Source organism: Podarcis muralis, chromosome 2 (assembly GCF_964188315.1).
Source record: "Podarcis muralis chromosome 2, rPodMur119.hap1.1, whole genome shotgun sequence".
NCBI lineage: Eukaryota > Metazoa > Chordata > Lepidosauria > Squamata > Lacertidae > Podarcis > Podarcis muralis.
In genome coordinates this window covers 35183734-35200276 of record NC_135656.1, presented here as the reverse complement: position 1 = coordinate 35200276, position 16543 = coordinate 35183734, and the positions used below count along the sequence as shown (strand labels likewise).

General features: G+C 40.4%; 1 protein-coding gene across 4 annotated transcripts in view; it reads right to left on the bottom strand.

The window, feature by feature from the left end:
- UNK (unk zinc finger) overlaps window positions 1-16543 on the bottom strand; it is a 47003-nt gene that overhangs the window by 25624 nt on the left and 4836 nt on the right. For 2 of the 4 annotated variants that reach the window (XM_028716928.2, XM_028716929.2), the window contains exons 2-5: window positions 3673-3882; window positions 3059-3235; window positions 1436-1566; window positions 1168-1303 (exon numbers count right to left, since the gene is read on the bottom strand). In XM_028716928.2, coding sequence (XP_028572761.2) covers window positions 1168-1303; window positions 1436-1566; window positions 3059-3235; window positions 3673-3882 — 654 coding nt within the window. Of the gene's footprint in view, window positions 1-1167; window positions 1304-1435; window positions 1567-3058; window positions 3236-3672; window positions 3883-4362; window positions 4475-16543 lie in introns of those variants that run through there. The other 2 variants (XM_077924211.1, XM_077924212.1) reach the window with 2 other exon arrangements.

The following is a 16543-nucleotide window of genomic DNA, read 5'->3' as shown; positions in this document are numbered from 1 at the left end:
TACTAGTAGTAATTTTATTAACAACAGTAACTTGCTTCAAAGTGGTGAATGGCATATTAATACAACAAAAAATGAAGCATGATAAAAGGCGATAAATTAATCAAACAAAACAATATAAGACAGGAAAATTACAACAGAGAAAAATAAAAGAGCAAAACTTTCTAAGCTAGAAGATTAAAAAGTGCTCTCATCACCCATATTACATTACATTACATTACATTACATTACATTACATTACATTATTATATTATATTATATTAATATTATATTATTTATAACCCACATTTTTAGTATCTAGATGCTTGAACAGACAGTGAGAAATAGCAAAATAGCTTACCCCAGCTACAAAAATTAAGGGTGCTCTCACCACCACCCATTCTGAACACTCAGAGGTTGCATAAAAACAAGTAACCAGTGTTAAGAAACTGCCCCAAAATATTTTCTTAAATATAACAATTAGGATCACTTTCAGTATTAACAGTTGCCAGAAGTATGCACACAACCCAGCAGCCCTTATTCCTCTCAAAAACAATATCTGAACCAATCCTTAGAGGTTAACTTCAAAAGGAATATATTGCTCTCAACAGGACTAATTCAGGGGTGGAGAACCTTTTCCAGTTTTTTCCAGCTGCATTTCCTCCTAGGCAACTTCCTGAGGTTTCCATGCTAGTTGTGTAGGCAGAAGCAAAAAGTGGGTAGTTCAATGGATATGACTTACCTTTGTGCAGTAGGCTATATTCCAGCCATGCAAAAGTCAGAGATGGCTATACACCTACATGCATTTCTCAATCTATGCAAGTAGGAGGCATTATCACAGCTCTAGGACACATTCCAGCAAGGCAAAAGCACTCGAGGAAGGTGCAAAGCAGGGCCATTGAGGGGTGCCTGAGAAAGGGTAGCAGGGAGAGTCCTGAGGGTTGGGACAGAGAGGCCTGGAGGGTCACATTTGGTGCTTGGGCCTGCAGTTCTCACCCCTGGACTTGAGAACTGCAACCTAGAACACACAGCAGTATTTGATTGGGACCCACTTGTAATAAACAGAACCATTTGTTTTACTACAATCCGTGTCTTAACAAAGGAAGTAATCACATAAATGGGTTCAATAGGTTTGAAGAAAACTCAAAACTACTGGTCCCTTCCAAAACACCAGATCTTGAGGCACTGTACCTGTATTTGTGTTTCCTGGGGCTCCTTCTTCTATCTTTGCTATTATGGTAGTAAGGGCAGGCATAACCCTGTCGACAGAGACGTGGGGGCTTCTTACATTGTTCTGTTTTGTAGTTTCCCAAAACATATGTTGTGTCTGTGAAGACAGGTGTGGCTGGTTAATTCGCGATGACAAGCATATTGCTTCCTACATGAAGAACCTTGTGATAGGAGGAGCGGGCAGTCCAAGAACAATGGACAGCCCTATGTAAGACCCTAAGGAACTCACCTTGCCACCTTGGCTCTTCACTGAGTATTTTCTCTATCATAGCATGGCTAGCGGCAACTGCAGACTGACCCTCTATGCCACCCTCTGATGTAGTCTGACCATTCTGCAAAGCTTCCATGGCCTGAAGCTCCCTTAGGGAACAGAGTTAAATGAACAATAGGCAGGCAGAGAAGATTCAGAGAAAGAGATGTGTGTCTACCAGATAGGAGTTGCCACAATGCAGGAATTCCCATACATTTATTCTTTCTTTCTTTTTTTGCTAAGCCCACTTTTAGAGATTCAGGATTTGTATGAGCACTCTGTCCTCCTGCTATTTTGGAGAAAACTCCTACAAGACATATTGCACCCCATTTTCCACTGTTGTTCTATTAATCCCCTATACAACACACACATTTATTTGCACGCAGGGGCATGGTGCTTCATGAAGAAGGTAAAATAAGATCCTGGTTGAATCTCAACTGGTGTGCCTCCAGCAAGTTAATACAGCATAATTAATCCTCCCCACCTCCCAAAACAAACCCAAGTAAACTCCTAGCATGCTTCACATATTCCCTTTTGATAGCCATAACATAAATAGAACAAACAAATACAATGTCTATTTCCTAAACTTAAGTATTTTCATCTTACAGAACTATTGGAAAGAATACCTTAGGTCTAATGTTAACATCTCTTTAAACATGCTCTCCCATATACTTAATGAAATGATATTTACCTCTAAGGGCTGAAAGAGACACTTGGTTGCAGACTCAGGGCTGGGAACCCCAGTCAGTAACACACAACTATACATCAGCTGGGGGAGGGTGTGATCTGCAGGGAAGAAGCAGCAGGCAGGGGAAGGGTAATTAATCCTTCCCCTGCTGCCACTTTCCCACTGGTACTCCCTCTCTAGTCATGGGACTCAGATATGCATCTGCTGCATTGTGGGACAAAACAGATAAAGTGGTTGTAGACTATGGGGAAATGTGGACAGAAAAAAAGGGTTTTTTCTCAGAGCATATTCCCATACCATAGCATCTTCCCTGCGAATCATGTCCTCTCCCTCTGCTTCACAGATATATGGGGGTAACCAGAATTCCTAGACCAATGTTTGCTGCCAATGTCCAGTTTCACCCAATCTTACAAACACTCAGGCTGCTTGTTTCTATACAAATCTTGTTCTAAGAAATTAAAGTCATACCATCCCTTTCTTTAAACTGATAGGTGATTTTTGACAGTCATCTGGTGGTGGAGATATGCTCGGGGGGGTATAGTTGGAGGGGGGCAGATTTAACCTCTTCCTAGCCACCTTACTATCTTATGTCTAGTGAGGGCAATGGTTGAGGCTTAGCAATAGTCTGGCTTATATTAAACCCATTCATAATAATGGGGCTCCTGGCACCCAGATACTTGCCCAAGTCACCTTGTGATGCATAAAAAGTCACAGGAAACGGCCTTAAAGGACTGTATATAACATATTCTTTTGTGCGGGGTTGGGGGGCAGGGGTGGAGGAAGAGAGAAAACAGAACACCATCATACTTCTGATGCTAAACACTACACATTCAGCAGCATTTTGTACTCTGATCTGTTCCATTTTGGCTTAGCAAGCAAACTTCTGCAGACAAGGAACTTCATCCTCTACTAACCTGATATCATAAACTGGAGAGCGGAGGTCATGGGGCCCATGAGCAAAAGCACAGTGGAGACCGTTCTTGGTGCAGTTTCCTTTTGAGTCAGTCTCATGGATGCAGATTCCAGTTTTGTAGTAGCGCAGGTGATATCTACGTTCTGTGTCACCAGTAGTTCTATGCAGGAATGGACACCTATAGGGGAGGGGGGGAAAAGAGAGCTCGTAGAAACTCAAAGGCTGAAACATGCTGCCCAACAAAAAAATTTTTTTAGTCCTCACGGTTGTCAAATCCAGCACTTTTTTCCCATTTGTATCCTTTGTAAAATAAGGATATAAAATGAGGAAACGATCCTCAGGCCATTAATTTTAAAATAAACCTCACTAATTTCTCTAGGATTATTCCAGAGCAAAAAAACCTTTGAATTACAGCCTTCATGGGCGGGGGGGATATATAGGTGTGTGCAATTGTAATTAATTTTTTGTTCAAGTTTCTACTGCAGCGTTTCCACATTTCTTCATGGGTTCTTCTGCATGATTTTTAAAAAGCTGGTTTGTTGAATTCTCTCCTCTCTGTAAGTGCAGGCTGGAACCTCCATCTGGTCAAGTTAGATGCAGCCTTGAGTAACTTACTCATCTCCTTCTGGACAGATCCCTGTGGTCTCATCGTATTTGGTGCAGTAAATGTCAGGACTGTAGTTAAAGGTGCCATCCCGACGGCGGATAGACCGGCGGCGACGCTGGTTGACAAAGTGCCAGTGGAAGCATGTATAGGGCCTATGCTGAGTACACTTGTGCTGCACAAAGAGTGGGCACTGCTCTGTGCGGAATTCCTTCAGGTATCTGTAAAAAGAAAGAAACTGGCCTGAGCAGAGCCCACAAGGTAGATTCAGAGGTTCCATCCCATGCACAGTCCTGTAGGTAACCCAGTCCCAAAATGATTAGGGCTTTTAAGATTATCACCAGCACTTTAATTTGGGTTCAGAAACACATTGGTATAATGTAGGTGCAAAGCACTTTAACCACCCAGCCCCAACCAACTTTTATTTGTTCCAGATGAAAGTTCTTAACCACTTTTAAAAGCCGCCTCATGTACATTGCAGTTGTCCAGCCTAGATACTCACTTGTGCATAGATAATTGAGACAACATTCATTCTCTCCAGGTAGAGTTTCAGCTAACAAACCAGCCAAAACTGGGAAAAGCACCACTGGCCACGGCTGCCATTTCATCATCCCCATTTAGCATGGATTCTAGCAGTATTCACATAATGTGAACTTGATCATTCAGATGAAATGCAACCCCTTCTAGAATCAGTTACAAACCTCCATACAAAAGCGTATGTTTTTCCTTCCATGGGACCTCTGTCTTATCCGAATTAAGGTTCATCTTGTTCCCCCTCAGTTGTTCAAAACAGCCTGAACGCAGGGATTCAGGAGTTCAATAGTCTCCCTGGGATGAGGATTGTGTTAGCACCAGTCTTACTTACTTCAGGAGGGTGTTCCAAAGCCTGGGTGCCACCAGCAAAAAGCCCCTCTCCTGCAGCCTGAACTCACTATGGCTTGAATCCAAAGATGAATGTGTGTGAGTGGAGGGGGCGGGGGAAGCAGAACACAAGCTTTTTGAACTTTGGTGTTTCTATAGAAATTTTAACACTCCTATTGCTGTTATCACAATGGCATTGGACCTGAACACACCACACTGGTATTGGATGGATCTGCTATAACTCAAAATGAGAGGCCGCAAGGAGAAAATGGGAGATGATGGAGAACAAGAAAGTGTACTAATTGGACCCAATTTAAGACAGAGCCATAGCTACCGGGGGAGGGGGGTCTAGCCAGGTTTTTTGCCCCAGCTGAAGCCTCCAGAGAAGCACCATCGAGGCTCCCAACCTGTGTGTGTACACACGCAAATGTGCATGGGGTGCCAAACTGGGTCTTTGACCCAGGTGAAATAAAGTTTAGTTTTGCCCCTGCTAAATGACTGTGTGGGGAAGCAAATCCTTAAGTCTGAACACCCTTGTCAGAACTCTGTTATTCACCTGATGCACAGCATGTTTTATGTATGCCACCTTCCCGGCTATACAGTCGTAACTTGGATCCCAAATGCCTTGGTACTTGGATGTTTTGGCTCCCAAACGCTGCAAACCCAGAAGTGAGTGTTCCGGTTTGCAAACGCTCTTTGGAACTCGAACGTCCAACAGGGCTTCCGCAACCTCCGATTGGCTGCAGGAGCTTCCTGCGGCTAATCAGAAGCCACGTTTCGGTTTCCGAACGTTTTGGAAGTCGAACGGACTTCCGGAATGGATTCCATTCAACTTCCAAAACAACATACCAAAAAAAACTGAACTATAGAAGCTGCTGATTTATCTAAGGCACTGAGATAAATGTAACCAAAGCCTTTTCTTTAAAACTTGGATTACAGAAGAAAACACTAAAAATGTAGCCACCACAATCAGTTCAGTTTCATTTTCTATCCTATTGGGAAAAGGGCTGCCTGCATGTTTAGAAAACTGGTTAAATATTAAATAAGATGACAGTATTTTTAGATACAGTCCTATCCAATTCTTATGCGAGCACGTGCATACACATGTGCTTGTATAGGTAAATGTACTTGAACTCTCCTAAGAAAATACTGGGTCAGTTACAAAACAAAGAAACACACAAACAGAAACCCTCAAACCCCTTAAGCAGACATTCCTTCACTGCTGAATGAATGCCTGAAATTATTCACATGAAAGAATTGAAAGCATCTAATTCATTTCACACTATTTCAGTTGAATTATTACTTTTGGATTCTCAAGCATTGGCTATTACTATAAAAACTGTTAGCGTGGAGTGTGTGATTACTAGCACTAAAAGATTACTGTCAGAACCAATGGTACTTCAGCTGCAGCTGGAGAAATCTGCTGAGAACAAGGCAGATTTGGGTCTGTACCAGAAATTACATTATTAAACATTCACTGTTGACAATAAATAATTTTATTTTAGCATGACCCCTAAAGGTATCAACTCTATGCCGATAAAAGCATACAGAATACCCCTGGGCCTTCAATGGGTAAGCATATTTAAGTTTATGGTGCAACAGCTGCTAGGACGCACTATGCCACACATTATACTGAGCTACATGCCAGTCTTTTTGCAAACACAGAATTCTTTCATTAGCAACTTCTTCCAAATAATACAAACAATTTTTTAAATAAAAACAGTCAGCCAGCCAACAGGGCTCAGAAACTTGAATAAATCCTGTATTGTCGCCCAGAATTGAAGTTAAGTTTCAAGCAGGGTATGAAGAAAGGGTCTGCCTCTTCCAAGACAATAATGGCCACACATCACAAAGAACTCATAACCCACCTACTCTCAGCAGCCAGAAACATCATAACCAGACACTGGAGAGTCCTGTCAGGAGTAAGCATGGACCAATGGTACCAAATAGCATGGGAAACAGCCTTACTAGAAAAATTAACCAATAAACTGAAACTGATATGGGGACAAATAGAAGATGACGCCTTCACCCCAGTATGGCTCCCCTTTATCACATACACAGCCCAACAAGACAACGACAAGAATCCACCAACAGCATATGAATCAATTTGGCTAACCTGATCCAAAACATCTACCCACCCCACTCACACATGAAAACAAAGTTCACCACAGCCAATCACAAACGAACAACCACACTCTAGGCCAACCCCAACCTCTCTCACCACCAAAGGAACACAAGCGAATAGCAAAGAGAACCTGCACAAGTGACGCTGACACAACCCCCCCCCCCACATTAAGTAAAATAGAAACATTGCCACCCGACCCCACCCCCACTCACCATTCCCCCCTCCACCTCTTTCCCCCTTTTCTTCCTAATGTAACACTAATGTCTCAACAAATGAAACTGATCTGTAGAAAATGTAACTTGAAAAGAGACATTGCACATACTTTTGTAAACCAAGCAATCTTTAATAAAAATCCTTTTTTTAAAAAGAAAGGGTCTGCCACACAACTTCAGAATTCTAGATACTCCACAAAATACAATGAATGGTGAGGTGAACACTACAAGGCATGCACATGTGTGTGGTCTCCTCTCTCAAAAGGTATCAGTCTAGGACTCTGAAAAACATCTGCTACTTACTAGGACCTCTCTTTGTCACCACCACCTTTGAGAGGGGCAGAACAAGGAATCACATGATCCCATTGACAGCACCTGCAATTCGGAATTGCCAAGGCAGTATGACCTGCCTATAAATCCAGTTCTATTATTGGGAACTGCTTTGAGAAATATTACAGCAGAAAAGGAGTACACAAATATTGTACAAATAAACACCATCATGTGTAAAGAATGCCCACATATCCATTTTACTACATGAGCACAGGCTCAAAAATAGTTTCCTTCCACAAACCAAGTAGTTAAGCCACATACTAAGTAGTTATCAGACATGTGTCCCAAAAGCTTCCTTGCATGAGAGAGGGCTGTTCACATAATGAGTCTTGGATTGAGTGAGAGCATGCAAAGTCAAAAAATTACTCCAGAATGGATTATTTCTTAATCACAGAAAGTCTTAGGTCCACAACTTGGAGATCTGTCTTCTTAATATCTCAGACCATGCCCCTGTTATCACAAAAATACAATCAGGATCACACAGAGTCAGGATCCTAAGGAAATAAGTACATTGTTTCTACCCCAACATACATCCTAACATTTTCACTTCAGAGAACGTAATCAGTTCCTAGGTTTTACTGTGGATAACCTCAAATTGAACTAGCTAGCCCAATTTCAACATATATTTACTCAATGCGTCAAGCAAGTAGAAGTGGCAGGTACAAGCCAACCAGCAGCAATTCCTCTCGGGTTCATATGGTTTTAAAGCACTGCATATTGTCTTAATCACGGCAGGACCTTTTTCCTGAACAGCTATACAACTTCTTTCTGATACTACATTAATACGTCAGCAACTTAACCAAGTAGGAGAGGCACACTATTGTGCAATTATGCTACTTCCTCAAAAGCAACCCAAAGAAGCTCTATTTTTAAATGTATGTAAGAATTCCATTTATAGAACAGCACCACATTTTTTTATTCTTTTATTTTCCCTTAGTTGCTAAATTAGTCACTCACAGGCTACAAAAACTCTCTGTTGCGTCAGTTCAATAACTGTTTCTCCAGCTTTGAAAATCAGGAACATAACCCACAATGGACCCTCAGAAAATTAAGGTCATCCAAACAGCCTCTCTCTAGTCAAATGAGAGCAGGACACATAGCCCAGGACTCATCCTTTAAGTAAGTCGGCAATTTGGAACAACTGATTTAGGCATTTGGAGAGATAAAAAGTAAGAACCTCCAGGCCACAGCTTCCTTTGATAGCACAGACTGCTCCAAGAACACTCACCTATAGGTAAGATTGCTTATATAGGGAACATTTGCAGGATCATAAATAAGGGCAGCTGAAAGTAGAGTTTAAGTAAATGTGCTTTTTTGTATACGATACTTTTGTCCAGAGAAATAAAAGTTTAACAGAACCAATTGTTAATTTACATTACACATACCTACCTACAGCAATTGCAAAGTCACATGTACTCCTCTGCTTATCTCAATGAAATATAAAATGCTGCCTAGAACCCTGTGATAGGAAGTTATTCCAAGTGTTAATTGGTTCTGAAATGATGGCCTTATCAGAAATATCCAGTAGGCTGCATAAGTCATTCATTCAAGGGCTTTTCCATTGGAAAAGGGAATCTTAAGTCTGCAGTATGCAAATCACCACGAATATCTGTCTGAATTTGGCTCAAATGTGTTCTGTAATTAACATGAGGCTAACCATCTGCTTGTGCATATTTGATGTTCCAGTGTCTCAGTTAAGTGGAAATGCCAGTGCTGGCCAACTCTTCCGAAGTTTGGCTTGTAGCTGCTGATGCTTAAGAATCAACACCTTGGCCAATTTTAATTTTATCAAAAACTTTCACCTGCTCTGTAAAGCAGAATCAACTGCCCAAATGTCAAAGATTACTAGCTAGCTAAGACAATAAACCATACCGTATGCATGGAGTAGCAAATAGGATCTGCTAAAACCTCATGGTGAGATATCTAGAATGAACAGTAGCTGATAGACAATGGAAGCAGATGGGACCCACAATGCTTACCAAAGCATGCTAGATGTTGCAAAATGGAATTTTGGAATGCCTGGATATGTACAGCTGCTAAGAAAGTCAGGCTGGTAGACAGAAAGCATTACATTTCAGAAAGCTAATTGTTCTCCCAAATCCTCTTTCCACCAGATACCTAAAAATCTTTGTTATAAGCAAGAGACTATAGATTTTTAGGCTAAGCACCACAGCTTACTTTCTTTCTTCTTTAATAAGGCATTCCTGCATCAAATATGAAACAAGTTGTTTGTTCATTTGTGTGAGCATGAGACTCATAACCTGCAGCAATAGAAAACTACCTTATACAGAGTCAAAAAATACATTCATTTAGCTCAGCATTCTTTACACAGTCTTCCCCAATCTGGTGTCCTTGGCAGTTGTTGGACCAACTGCCAGCAGCACAGCGATGATCAGGGATGATGGAAGTTGTAGCTCAGCAATGGGAAGAGATGAGGTTGAAGAAGACTCATTCACATTCACTGGGATTTTAAACAGGGGGCTTTCCAAGTGCTCCCTCTCACCCTCCACTTTCCCATACTACAGATGCTGGTGATTGAAGCTGGGAACTCCTACACTGAAAACATGCCCTGCATCACAGTGTCATAGCTCTTCTCCAATTTCTGGAGTCTCCAGGCTTCTACTGTGGTACCTCGGGTTAAGAAATTAATTTGTTCTGGAGGTCCGTTCTTAACCTGAAACTGTTCTTAACCTGAGGTACCACTTTAGCTAATGGGGCCTCCCACTGCCACTGCGCCACCACCGCACGATTTCTGTTCTCATCCTGAAGCAAAGTTCTTAATCTGAGGCACTATTTCTGGGTTAGCGGAGTCTGTAACCTGAAGCATCTGTAACACGAGGTACCACTGTATCTGAAACCTTGAAGAATCTCTGAGTCTGTGTAGGCAATACTGAACTAGATAGAATTATGGTCTGTAACAGTATAAGGTGGCTTCCTAATGTTGAACCTAGCAGCTTTTGCATGCAAACCACTGCTGAACTACAGCCCCCCCCTTAAAACATCACTTCATGAGAATATACACATGCTTCTATCTTAAGATTCCCCTACACTATAACATCCAACTAAATTTTTGAATTTTCTGTATCAGCAATCCAAAGTAAATTGGTTGGCACCATCTAATAAATAGCTGAATTCTACATTCTCAAGACACCTCCTGGCATAAAAAGTCCAATATGTCTCTTTTCTGAATACAACACTGATTACCATTCCATTATCTCCCTTCCACCAGCAAGACATAATTTTGCAAGCCTTGCAAAGATCAACCACCATTTAAGCTGCTCAAGACAACACAAATTTTGTGGAAACAAATGAAATTGGGAATGAAGGGGTGTGGCAAATAGATGAAAAGGAAAGTGTTTCAATAAATGTACATCTGTCAAGATGACAGTTCTGGCATGCCTTGAAATAATCTTTAGCACCTAAATAAATATCAACTAATTAGTACGAAAAGATAAGGTAAGTCTTGCCCACAATTTTAAGCCCCTCGTTTTTATTCAGCTCTTACCATACTATTAGTATGATTTCAAAGAGATTAAATTTGAAGTGATTTACTTGATACCAGTTAATTGTAAACACAGCACTGGTAGGCTCCTGTCCTAACTTCAAGGAGGCATTAAATCTGATCACCAAGTCACCAGAGTTCATTTCACTACTGATCAAGAAACACAAGTAAAAAAAGATTATGACCCTTGTATGGAATTATTTCAAGAACTTAAAATGGAATTCTTGATCCTAAGAGATTTCTGGAAACATCGAAATCACAGCCATGACATCTAGCCAAATCACAATACAATGTTACAAAACGGAATTGAGACCAAACAAGAAATTACATGGCAGATACATGTAACAATCTCATGATAGTTTTGTAATGAAAAGCAGCTGTAGGAAGTTGTGAACTTGAGTGGAAGAGTTCTGTCCCCCACCCCACCCCCCAGAGAAAAATAGCAGAGGGAGTGTTGAAGGAAAAGGTTTAAGCCGGCACCTTTCCCCAAAGTATTCCTCCTCACAACCTTTTGTGGCTACTTTTAATTATTTTCTTTTTAAAGGTCAAGGCTCAAGGGATCATTACATTTATTTGCGGAACCTCATGTCAGCTAATAGGAGCTGATCTGCTATGCAGCCTATAGTATGGCCTACAGAGGGCAGCTTTGAATGCTTATTTGGTCGAGATTTTGTTGGTTTGGGTATTAAAAGAAGCTTGGGGCTATGAAGTTCCTGCTAATGACTAAGAAGCTGATACTTGAAAGAAACTCTCAGTAATACAGGGACCTTTTACAAGTATAATATTTTTTTACCAGCAAGTACAGTATTACATACCTAGCCAAGCTTCACAAAATAGACACACACTTCATATTCTGCATTCATTGCCTTGCACTCATACACTATGCATCTTTTATTTTGTCCTCATTCATATTTCTTGCAGCTTAATCCTGAATTTGATTATTTAGAATTACAGGTTTACTTTTTAAACTAAAAGAGGCAGATGTACTTCCTTTCAAGGATGCTCAACCATTGGAGAAACTTGCCCCCGCCCCTCAATGAATAGAGAGTACGTAACATACTGTGAATAGGTTTGAATCTACAAACAGGGATATATTTATAACAGCTTTACAAGATTAGAAAAGAATAAATTGAAAAAACTCTTACATGAATAAAATACATATTAATTTCTTATAAAACAAGTTCATTTGAAAGATACTGGCACATGTAAGACTTAATATGAAGTAGAGCGCAGGAAAACTTAGCCCGCAAACACATTTTCAATACCATACTCCTACAGCCAGGAAATCCACAATCAGAATGATATTACCATTAATTCACCTCTGAGAAAGCACGATCAGCCCACACAAGTCTGGTTACTTAGCTTTTCCTTTCAGGAATGCTTCGTTTTCACACTAGCTAGGCTGGGTGTCATTTAGCGTCTGTCCATACAAATGACAATTATTCCAATGTGTCCACACCAGTATCTGGTCCTAGGGCTCCTTGCATGCTCACTTACAGAAAGAGCTGTGTTATGGATGGGTTGCCCATTTATTTTAGGGGAGGTGGCAGTCCTTGCATCAATTTCCTCTCCTCATAAGAAATCTGAATGAAATGCTGTGTTGTGATAAGGACACTGGGTCAGGTTAACTATAGTTTGGTGTGTAACAAGCAGTTCTCAAAGCAGAGTACAATAAAACCATAAAACACTAAGAAATGTGGGTGGCCAAGGAGTATGAGATTTGTCATGGGGGGCGGAGCTACAGTTGAATGGGAAACTGTCCAAATTCAGGTAAACACATTGTGCCATTCAGGAAAGTCCCTGGACACCCTGGCTTTTTGGGTGGATGTAGGGGAGAAGGAAAGATAGGCTGCACTGCAAGCAACCTCTTGCTTCTGCAACCTGTGTATACGCAGACTATGTTCTATAAAACAATAAATATAGCAGAAAGAAAAAATATCAAATTAAAGATCAAATGTTCGCCTAAACTTAAAGGCATAAACTGCCTGTCTGCACAATCCAAGATTTCAGACCTGACACATCTCCCAATGGCAGGGATTTCTACAAGCCCAGGACCATGAAGAAGTATATAAACTGGAGGATAGCTGTACCTCTGGTAACAGTGAAAACCATAACAAGGTTTCACTAGATTGGTGCTGTGTACTTGATACAGTAAAAAAACTGTATACACCCAAACAAAAGAAAACCATGTCTGCAAATAAGGAGACTGTAATAAGTTATGCCTTTTTTAAAGGAAACATTTACAAATATTCAAGAAATGCAGTCTGTCAGTATCATTTAAATATTTACTGAAGATTTAAGGTTACAGATCTATGCACACTAACCTGGCAATAAGCTCTATTATACACAGTGAAAACTCATTTCTGAACAAAAATGCATAGGATTGTTCTCTTAACTTGGCCCTTATATTGCTTGACTCCTTAAAGATGGTCTCCTTGGGTGCCTTTCTGGTGGAAATATGAGAAGCAAATGTTACCAATTAATTAAATAACAATCTGGCATTCAAACTAACTGTTAAAATATCATCAACTTAACTAACAGAAAAACTAATGTACTTGGAATCATTAAAAGCAAACTATGGCTCACTGGGAATGTATCCTGCCAGTTTTAAAAGATCTTCAGTGACTATTGATTATTTCTGAGCCCAGTTCAAGATACTGGTTTTGATCTTTAAAGCCCCTGACAGCTTGGAACTCAGGTACTTTAAGGGCTCCCTACTCCTGAAACAATGTGTCTGATTGTTAAGATGCTTCTACTCCACTGCCCTCTGTAGAGTGCCCCTACTAGGAGAGATGAGGCAGATGTCAACACAGGAGAGGGCTTTTTCATCTGTGGTGTCCTGAATGCAGAATGCATTTAAATATGCAGTAGGTGTCAATGCAGCTTGCATCCAAGTGAATAAATCCAAGTGGATCATTTTCAATGTGACTGCTTTTGAATGTGCATCTCCATTAACATTCTGGCACAACCAGTCATTTTTTAAAATGAATATTTTCTTTCCTAACACACCTGATCACTTGCTTTCACTTCCTTTGAATACAGCTTTGTCAATTGGTCATAAGAAATGCTTGTTTTGGTTCAGTCTAACATATTCCAAGGTATAATTTCCACACACAGGTGAAAATCCAATGATTCTTGGGTTTAACTTTCAAATCATGTGGAACTCACTGGTATTGCCTTGCACTATAACATCTTCACTTCAGGGAACATGTCAAACTGCAATCAAACTCTCAGTGATTCTACTTCTGGGTGTTGTTGGGAGGGGAGGGGAAGTATTGGCAATAATGACACTGATTAGTCCCTTTAATAACTCATTTACAAAAATTAAGGAAAGTAGCTAAACAGAAGATGAAAACATTCAGCAAGATGTTCACACAATGCCACAAATGTATAAAGCTCTCATCTAACTGCTGTCATATGTAACAACTGCCATGACATTCTGTTACTTTGTAACATTTCTTGATTCTCTATCCCCGCCCAACTCTGGGAAAACACACACACACACACACACACACACACACACACACACCCAAAACACAGATTGCAAAATTGTAAAATTTTTCATATGACTATGTTTCTGGGGTCTTGAGAGCCAATAAAACATTTCAAGAACTATGTATTCTTAGTGCAATTATAAAATTGCAATTCAAAATAAGCATGTCCTTATATCTATTTCCAGTGAATGCTTCCCAATGCTACAGCCAAAACTCTGTAAACAGATTCCAGGTGCCACCTCAACTCCAGGAACAGGGAAGTATGTGAGCTATTTTGTCTTAGTATAAACCTTGTAGCCTGCAGCCAACTCCTGAATAATCCCATTGACTTAATTAGATACTGCAGCCCTAGTGTGACAGATTCATAACAGAGTTAAGCCAAAGTACTTTGACTGAAAATGAAACCAAAAATGCTTCTCTGAGGAAAAAAATTAATTGCTAAAATCAACAGAATTTTCAGGTAACTGCCCCAAACAGGTTTCCCTATTAATCAGCAAGTTAATCAGCTTGACCATGTGTAAAAACAAGCTGCTACATTGCAAAAGTAAAACCACATCCAGCAATGGAGTAAGTTTTGCTCAGTTTGGTACAGAAACTAAGCCTGAATCGGTCTGCTGTAGGTAGTCATGAGTTCTGTGTTCATAGTCCCCTGGCTAGAAGGAAACATGTTGCCAAGATCAAGATGCAAAATTCCAAAAACGCATTACTTAGAAATCTCACTGAAATCCTTTTAACACCAACACTGTTGCATGGGAATACTCAAGCAAATATTTCACATGATCATTTTACTATGAAAGGAGACAAACATACCATGCCAATAACTACATTTGATCTTCAGCTTCTTCAACACAATGAGTTTTGTTCACATGGAAATCTCACAGCTTTTCACGCTTATTACTCCTTATAGTTCTCGTCTAGTAAACTCTTACTGTCTCTTATTCAGGCTTTCCCTTTTAATAACTGCTCTGCAGACTGCAAGTGGAAGAGCTAATGGTTGACTGATAGAATTAATATGTCATACTCATTGCTTGAACTCTTGGGGTTAAATCACCTCAAGCAGACACGCCTTTGTTTATAACTTTATTGCAAATTTGTGGTGTTACAAAAAAGGAAGGCAAACTCAGGAGTGTATTATGATTCTATGATTTCACTCACTTTCTTGCCTTGTTCACACATGACTTTAAACCGGTGGCTCCCATAGTGCGCAGTACAGCCCGCTGGGGTGGGTGGGATTACCTGGGAGGGGAGCTTAAAGGCACGGGGGCAGCAGGGAGTTGCTGGAGATGTAAATAACTATATGACTTCGAAAAACTGGTGTCACTGGATCAAGTTCATCACTACTTAAACGAAATACAGTACCGTAGTTTCCATTGCATTTTCAGTGAATATGCAATTAATGGTTATTGTTTTGATTTTTTTGTGTTATTGTATTCCTTAGTGGCTTGTGCAAACCACTATTCTGAATGCAGTGGGTGCTCGGGTTGCGAACATGATCCATGCGGGATGCACGTTCACAACCCGCAGCGGCGCGTCTGCGCAGGTTGCGATTTGGAACCTCCGAAACCTGGAAGTAACCTGTTCCAGTGCTTCCGGGTTTCAATGGTCCGTAACCCAAAAAAACGCAACCTGAAGCATCTGTAACCCAAGGTATGACTGTACAGTAATGCTTTTTATACAGAAGGGTAAGGTAGGAAGCCCTAGAGTTGATTTTAAGCAACCAAGGGGACGGGGGCTCGAAAAAGTTTGGGAACCACTTCTTTAAACCATAGTTGAAACTTAACTGTGGTTTAAAACCCTTGATTATTTGGAGAGAAACAAGCCAACAGCCTAACTGACAAGAGGTTAAACAGATTTTCTAGTGGTCTAGGGATAAGTACCTTGCATAGCTTCTTGCTCCTCTCCACAATTAGAAGTCTAATGAATTTTATGAGAGCATAAAATGGCAAAACTGTTCCAAATAAAACCAGCTTTAGTTGACACAGGATTTAGGTTTCCTTTCTACACATTTTAAAATAATAATATAAGTTCTGCGAAGTATACATAGCCTTGGTGACAATGCACCAGTGCAAACTTACTTCTACGTAACAGAACTGGGATACACACAAGCACAAACCATACTTTGCCAAAAATAATAATGGGGGGGGGGTGAACTATGATTTGCTTAAAATCAGGAAGGAAGTGTTGTGGCATGCAAGTGAATGTGGGATCATGTGTGCCAGGGGCACGAAAGCGGTCCTTAGGATTGTTTAAGTAACACCAAAACCATGGTTTAGCTTTGTATTTCAAGCAGCCCAATGCCTAAACATTTTATCTTTCTCACACAGCCACAATTTCTAGATTTGTGTTTTTTAAATGGCA